The sequence below is a fragment of the Choristoneura fumiferana genome, chromosome 16 (genome assembly GCF_025370935.1).
Source record: "Choristoneura fumiferana chromosome 16, NRCan_CFum_1, whole genome shotgun sequence".
NCBI classification, from domain to species: Eukaryota; Metazoa; Arthropoda; class Insecta; order Lepidoptera; family Tortricidae; genus Choristoneura; species Choristoneura fumiferana.
Window position 1 is genome coordinate 18,232,144 of NC_133487.1, and position 7,840 is coordinate 18,239,983.

A 7,840-nucleotide genomic window follows, 5' to 3' on the forward strand; every position below is an offset into this window, starting at 1 on the left:
ATATGTATGTGACTGTCTGTGTGTCTGTCTGTGGCACCGTAGCTCTTAAACGGGAAGACCGATTTGAATACGTTTTTTTTATATTTGAAAGCAGGGTTTCTAGTGATCGTTCTTTTGATTGAACTTTGAAGTGACAAAGTCGGGAGTTTTCCACCTTTTTGTTGGTTAGGTTATGTGTACAGTAATTAAATAATAAAATAATAGGTATTACACTTATATATATTATATAGCAATGCATCAAAAATAAAAATAATCAGTAAGCGAAAAAAAAATGTCTACATATACAACATTTTTGGTAACATCAAATGGTTTTGATTTCTATTACAACCTCTTCGCAGAATTCAGTGGCACCGTTGGAGACGAGTTGCAACTGGTGTACAATGGTACCCGGGGCGTGCCAGCAAGGCAGAGCGTGCATAATTTTGTTCATATCCATATTGCTGTATTGGTATTTGCCCTGGAAGCATTAGAAATAAAGTTTGACTTCGAGAAAAAGGCCAATCAAAGATATTTCCGGAATACGCTACACGGGCTCAGAGGGCTTTGGCTGTAAACTCCAATTCAATAGAATCTGACAATCCTGTAGACACTTCCAGCCTACTAATATAAACACCGGGCTGCCTAAGGCTTTGTGATGTGACTATTATTCTTTTTTGACTCCTTTTAGATCATAATTGCAACAACAGGGACATATATAATCAAGTGTGCCCACGATAGGGTGTCTTAAATATGTAGAAAATTGTCAGATTCTATTGAATTGTACTTTAGTTTCCATGTGGGTTGTGGCTTGTGGGCTCAATAGTAATAACTCCGGCTGGGAGTTGGGATCTGCGGAAGTCACATCTGTGTTTCTTGTGGGGCTCCAGTGGACCGTCTCGGCCACCATGGCCTCTCCCGCTCCTCGGGCGCCGGCCGCCTGTCCAGCCACGCCGCTCTCAACGACATTCTCAGAAGGGCGCTCGTTAGTGCCAACGTTCCCGCTGCTCTGGAGCCCCAGATTGTGCGGAGCGATGGCAAGTGCCCTGACGGAATGTCGTTGATACCCTGGAAGACTGGCCGTGTGCTGGTGTGGGACGCTACCTGTGCAGACACCCTGGCGGCGTCCTACCTACCAGCAAGTACCAAACGTGCGGGAGCGGCGGCAGACGCCCGGGAACGCCTCAAAGTCACAAAATATAGCTGTCACGGCGCCCAATATCATTTCTTTGCTTTCGTTGACACTAGGTCCTTAGGGTAAGGGTACGCTGGAGCTATACAGGGAGCTCAGTAATAGGTTTAGGGAGGCAACAGGCAACCCTTGCGCCGGCAGCTTTCTCCTCTCTTTTTTTATTAAGTTTTAGTTATTGTTTCTATTGTTATTTTGTACTACAAATTATTCAATAAATTTTCAATTGGATCAAATTGTTAGTACTTATTTCATCATCAAATGTTTTCTGTAAATTGTGTATTATTTTAAGTTTGGTGTCGAAATAAAGTTATGTATATGTCTACATTACATTTCATAGACAGCTATTTCAGTAAGGTTTGTTAACGTGAACCGATCTAGACACGCGGCAGCGTGTCAAGCCAAGTTCAAGCTAACAGAGCTGGCGAGCAGCACCGTGCGTAATTTTACCCGAACCATTTGAAGCCACTTATAAACTGTGTTGTAAGGAGGCGATCGAGGGAAAGTAAGAGTGAAACTCACGGGTGCTGTGTAAATACTGTCTATATTCTAAAGCCTTAGGTCTAACTTATAGTCTAAGTTGTATATGTTGGGAGAGTGTGTGTGTGTGAGATGCAACTCACACTACAGTGTAAACCGTGTACCGTTTTAAAGGGCTATGTGAAAAAAAAAACTCTGTAAAAGAATGTCAAATCATTAATTTTCATTCATATAGTGAGACATTCTCAACACAAAGTTTTTTCAGGATTTTTCACATGTAAGTTGACAAATATTCCCATAAATACCTAAATTATAACGGCGTCATAGTCAAGGGGCCGATAAAAAACCGTTACAGGGCAACCAAGTTAAAGTAAACCAATCATGATGATAAATAAATAAATAAATATAACGGTACAATTCACACCAATTGACCTAGTCCCAAAGTAAGCTTAGCAAAGCTTGTGTTATGGGTACTAAGCAACGGATAAATATAATTATATAGATATAGATACATTCTTAAATACATAGTATACACCCAAGACCCGAGAACAAACATTCGTATTATTCATACAAATATCTGCCCCGGCCGGGAATCGAACCCGGGACCTCAAGCTTCGTAGTCAGGTTCTCTAACCACTAGGCCATCTGGTCCTCATGATGATGATTAAATATTCTGAATCAATTAATAAACACTACTAATATTATAAATGCGAAAGTTTGTGAGTATGTGTGTACTGCATGTTGGTTACTCTTTCACGATAAAACAGCTGAACGCATTAGGAGGAAATTTGGTATCTTGATCTCCGTTTTTTTTTATGGTATAGGGGGAAAACGAGCAGGCGGATCGCCTGATGGTAAGCGATTACCGTCGCCCATGGACACCTGCAACACCAGAAGAGTCACAAGTGCGTTGCCGGCCTTTAAGGTGTAAGGATATCGGTCCGGGAATACCGCAGGCGATAGTTCATTCCAGAGTTTTGCTGTCCGAGGCAGGAAATTTCTGGTAAAACGCACAGTAGAGGACCGCCAACCATCTAAATGGTGAGGGTGGAAGTGTTAGAGATCTAGAGTACCTAACCATGGAATTCATATTTATAAAATCTCGAAATCTCTACCGCTAGCTTTGAAATTTAAAAATAGTGCAACGTTAGTGAATCTACGATGAAATGTACGTATCCTTTCAGCACGAATTTTTTTTTTTATAAAATAGCAATTATTTATACTGTTTCCTTAGCCTTTGGGTTATATTTAATGAGGCAAAAATACAAAAATAAATCTCACTTTATTTACCCCCTTTAAAACCCCCCCCGCACGATCGTGTCATAGCGTTTTGATCCAACTGAAGTACGTGTTCTAATTGGTCGTAGTTGTACGATAATTATAAATGAAAATATGGGCGAATCAAATAAAAAGAAGTTTAATTCACTTTTTGGTACAATAATACTGATCAATGTATGAATGCGAGTATTACAAAAATCACGTAACATTATTTTTTCTCACAGAATAAGGCTTGTTGATCTAGACTGACGTTGACGAGATTGTGCTTCAATGATAAATGGCGATTGATTCTGACCACGGCTGCATAGACGACCACGAGAAGATCGGTCGTGGCTTGAGGTAGATGTTAAATTGTGTGGACTAGATTCGGGCCTAAATAGTAACTGATTTTGAACATCTTCGTCTGAAGAGGTAGATCCCCCGCCTTCTTTATTATACTGGAGGAACTGATCTTTCAGGTCTGATTCGTCAAAATCAGATAGGTTGCCATCACCAATTATTTGTACTACTAAATCAGACGTTAAAGGCCCTAAAACCAATAAAAAGTATTTTTTTTTAATTCTTATTTATCGCCGTTCATCCTAACCACCACGATCGTGCTTTATAACTTCACTGCAACCTAAAAACTAAAAACGTAAATGTTTCACTCTAATTACAAATATGAATAAAAAGTACAACGAGTACTTTAACATAAAATCACATTAAAACATGCATTAATGATTAACACGTAAAGTAAAAAAAATACCTACTTAGTACTTCGCCGTCCATCACGAACACGTCCATACTTGTCGCGACCTGCACTGTAACTGAGCCCCGAACCTCGCTGTCACTATTTTTTTTAAATAATAATTAAACGCACGATCGATCGGTGCCGGTTTGAGCCGGGAAAAGGGAATTTATGTTATAAAAATATATTTTTTAAGTTGAACGCACGATCGTTCTCATCTGTGCTGAAAGGGGTATGTAAACTCCTTATTGTACAGAAGAAAACAAACAAAATACAATTCGAAAATACCAACTGAGACACGGATGCACAGAAAACCAGGAAAAAAGACCAGCGCGGGAATCGAACCCAGGTCCTCAGCATTCCGTGCTGCGCGCTCTAACCCCTACACCACCGCTGGACAGGAGTCTAGACACAAATTTCTCCTATGCACACATATCTCAGGTTAAGTACTTAAGCAGCAGCAGGGTTCGATTCCCAGCGCTGGTCTCTTTTTCTGATTTTTCTGTGCATCCATGTCTCAGTTTGTATTTTCGATATGGTTTTCACGGGATGTCCGTAAAAGTAAAAAAAATGTTGTTGAAATAAAAAAATCAAAAAGACTAAAAAAACAATCATGACAAAATATAACTGATAAACTTTGAGCCTTACCTACTTGTACAAATGCGGACTTATTCCTTTAAGTTTAAGGGATGGGCTACCAATCAACCTTTGAGTTGATGAGAAATCAGTTAGGGACCGACAAAGAGTGAGTTTAAATAAGTCAAAAACAGTATAGTATAGTACATTTGGGAATCCCCATAGGAATGTAGTAGATAGAATTTAAATTCAACTAGTTTACGCATGCGAAGTCACTTTTAAAAGCTAGTAGGTCTATAAGGCACTTGTCCCACCACCGATGATGAGCGAGAAGCGAGTAAAACGACTACTAGAAATGATTGGGCGAGCAGTGAGAAGCGAGTGTAGTTTTGTCGCTCGGCTGTAAGCGAGTGTTCAAGTGCGACGATTACTTGCACCACTCGCTAGAGCGGGGCGGCCTCCAAGCTCATCACTGAGCGAGTATCGCTGAGCTAGTTTTATAGCTCGGCGAGTTTTATAGCTCTTGTCGCTGCGACAAAAGAAGTAAGAGCGAGTTCTCGCCGGCAGTATGAACAGCCAGCGATCACCTATTAGATAATATATCGTCACTACTTTGAAAAAATCTCGTATCTAAAATCAATATGTCAACAAAATTGAACCTTGATGTAATGTCTATAAAGTTCACTCAGAAAAATTATCTATTTTGAGCTACAAGTTTTTTAAAAGTAGTGACGATATGTGTCATTTTTACTCACACAGGATCTTAATTTTTCGGTCCTTGTCCTTTCAACCGTTCAAAGGTTAACTGGAAGAGATCCCTTTAAGGGATAAGTTCGCCTTTGTAAATCTCTTTCTCTTGTTAATTGTAATTTTCATATGTTTTATGTACAATAAAGAGTTACAATACAATAGAATACAATACAATGCAATAAGTATATCTTTTGTTCGTTTCTTAAGCGAGAAAATAGTCGATAGCCATTCGTTTCCTCGCTGGCGGTGAGACAACTGCCTAATTATACGTACTTGTTTCAGCATACAATTTTTCAATGAGAAAGGGATTTGCGTGGCAACGATGATTGCTCTGGCGAACAGGTTTCTGCAAGTGACGCCGACCAGTTGCATCTTGATCTCCCGTTTACCGTTGTTGATAAAGAATGTACGAGCACTGAACTGGAGAGAACAAGTTGTTTAACACATGGATATTATCTATAGTCATAGCAAAGAGAAAGATATATCCATGTACCTAGTCTAACATACCAACCATACTTAATATTATTATTATAAATGCAAAAGTGTGTGTTTGTTTGTCCGTTTTTCACGTCTTTTGGCATGGAGGTAGTCGTAGTTTATGGGCCAGAGAGTGACATAGGCTACTTTTTATCCCGGAAAAAATGCACAGTTCCCGAGGGAACAGCGCGCGATAACCGAATAATTTTTGCTAGCAATAGCTAGTTATCTATACAACATTAGACATTAGCAAAATACGGCAAAAAATTTTAAGTGTCATCAAGTATTACGCTACGGCTTAAGACATGGAGCCCTGTGACAGACGGACGGACAGACGGACAGACAGACAGACAGCGGAGTCTCAGTAATAGGGTTCCATTTGCACGGTTTGGGTACAGGACCCTAAAAAACATCTGATAGCATGGTGAACGGTTGCGTTGCTTTGATGATGAACGCTGGTTGAGTTTGAAACGCGTCAGCGTGTTTTGGTGGTGGCGATAGTTGGATTTGTGTGATGTGTATGTTCTTACAGTGTTGGGAGGTGGAGAAGCTGCATGTACACACATACCTTGCATAGATGTAGCTATCGTAAAGTAGCATCGGGAGTGAGATACTATAGGTAGAGTCATTCACGATGACGCGTGCCGTGGTTCTTATTACAACGTCTTCGTGGATGGCACTAGGTATCCATACTTACTAATATTATAAATGCGAAAGTGTGTTTGTATGTTTGTGTGTTTGTCCGTCTTTCACGCCGTAACGGAGCGACGGATCGACGTGTTTTTTTGCATAGAGATAGTTTAAGGGCCCGAGAGTGACATAGGCTACTTTTTATCCCGGAAAAATGCACAGTTCCCGAGGGAACAGCGCGCGATAACCGAATACCACGCGGGCGGAGCCGCGGGCTAAAGCTAGTGATGTTATAAAATGCAAGTGTTTGTGTTTGTATATTTGTCCGTCTTTCACGTCGAAACGAAGCGACGGATCGCCGTGATTTTTGGCATGGAGATTGTTTATGGGCCAGAGAGTAACATAGGCTACTTTTTATACCGAGGGAACAGCGCACGATAACCGAAATCCACGCGGGCGAAGCCGCGGGCAAAAGCTAGGTTGTTCAAACTCTAAACTCGCGAAAAATAAATAACAATATCTTCAGTTAAGTACTTACATTTCTAAAAGCAGTAGGCTTAACAATAGTTGTGTCCCCATTCAAGTATTTTGTTCCATTGATAACATCTATTGAATACGTTGGTATGATATTATATACTTTTGCGTAAGCTGGGTTTGGTTCTTCACAGTTGTACACATCTTCAAGTGTTGCTTCAAATTTTTTCTGGTAAAGAACTAACAATTAAAAAAACAGCCAGGCGCACCGCGAGTTCCGTACTCATTTGTAAGTATCTATGAATTATGTTAGCAAAGCCCTGCTCCTAAACAGTGCAGCAATTCGCATGTGGTCATTTTAGATCGATGGTACCGTGAACGCTTCAACTTTGCCCTGGGCCCCAACATTGCCTGATTCTTTTAGAGCGATAACTAGCACCTTCTAGGTTTTTAAAACTTACACTAGTAATAATAATTCCCGTTAGATAAAAGTTTAAAATATAAGAGTGCAAAGTTATCGCTCTAAACAGTGCAGGCAAAATTACGCAGAGTGGCAAATTGAAGCAGTTGGTAACTGACAAAAATACTGACATAAAAAATATCGACTTATTAAGCGATAAAAGCAATGTAAGTAAGGCAGAACACTTACCGGTTTGCTATTGGATTTGTAGGCATTGCCGGCAAAGATAAAGAAATAAAAGAATATTGGTAGTACAGGAGCTCGAGTGTTAATACGTATTAGAATCATGATTAACTGATACCATACCAAAAGAACAACATCCAACGCTATCGTTTTTTGATGATATAATAATTGAACTATTTATTTCCATGGACTGCAAGGTTATAACAAAATCACATAATAATCATAATTATTTTATTAAACTCAAAACGCCTTAACGTTAAGAGATAAAGTAGATTTTCGCCTACCTTGTCTCATGGTACTAACCATTCCTTTATTGTTTGTTGTGTTAAATGAAGAGTCATTAAGGGCATTGTATTGTATCATAAATGACAATACGAATGACTAATTTAGTCATTCATCTTGTAACATTATTTTTAGATAACAATACTCTTATATACCTGGGCGACCAAGTTTTGCTCGGGCTAAACTCGATAACAAGCCTTTTCTCAGAGATAAGCCTACGCTAAATCGATTTTTCATCCCTAAAGGCGCCTAGATGCCTAAGAGGCGCTAGATTTAACGCGAACGCGATCGAGACGTATTTTGTAACCGTAATCTTACACTAAGGGCACAGTATGCTTAGTGTATTTTCCCGTTCACA

At 39.7% G+C, this 7,840-nt stretch overlaps 1 protein-coding gene across 1 annotated transcript; it reads right to left on the reverse strand.

Moving 5' to 3' along the window:
- Positions 1-301: 301 nt before the first annotated feature.
- On the reverse strand, positions 302-7,305 carry LOC141436598 (uncharacterized). Its single transcript, XM_074099595.1, has 4 exons — positions 7,207-7,305; positions 6,622-6,786; positions 5,250-5,396; positions 302-457 (listed from the first exon to the last, which is right to left on the reverse strand). Exons 1-4 carry the CDS (start codon positions 7,303-7,305, stop codon positions 302-304), a joined length of 567 nt encoding a protein of 188 aa, XP_073955696.1.
- Positions 7,306-7,840: the final 535 nt, after the last annotated feature.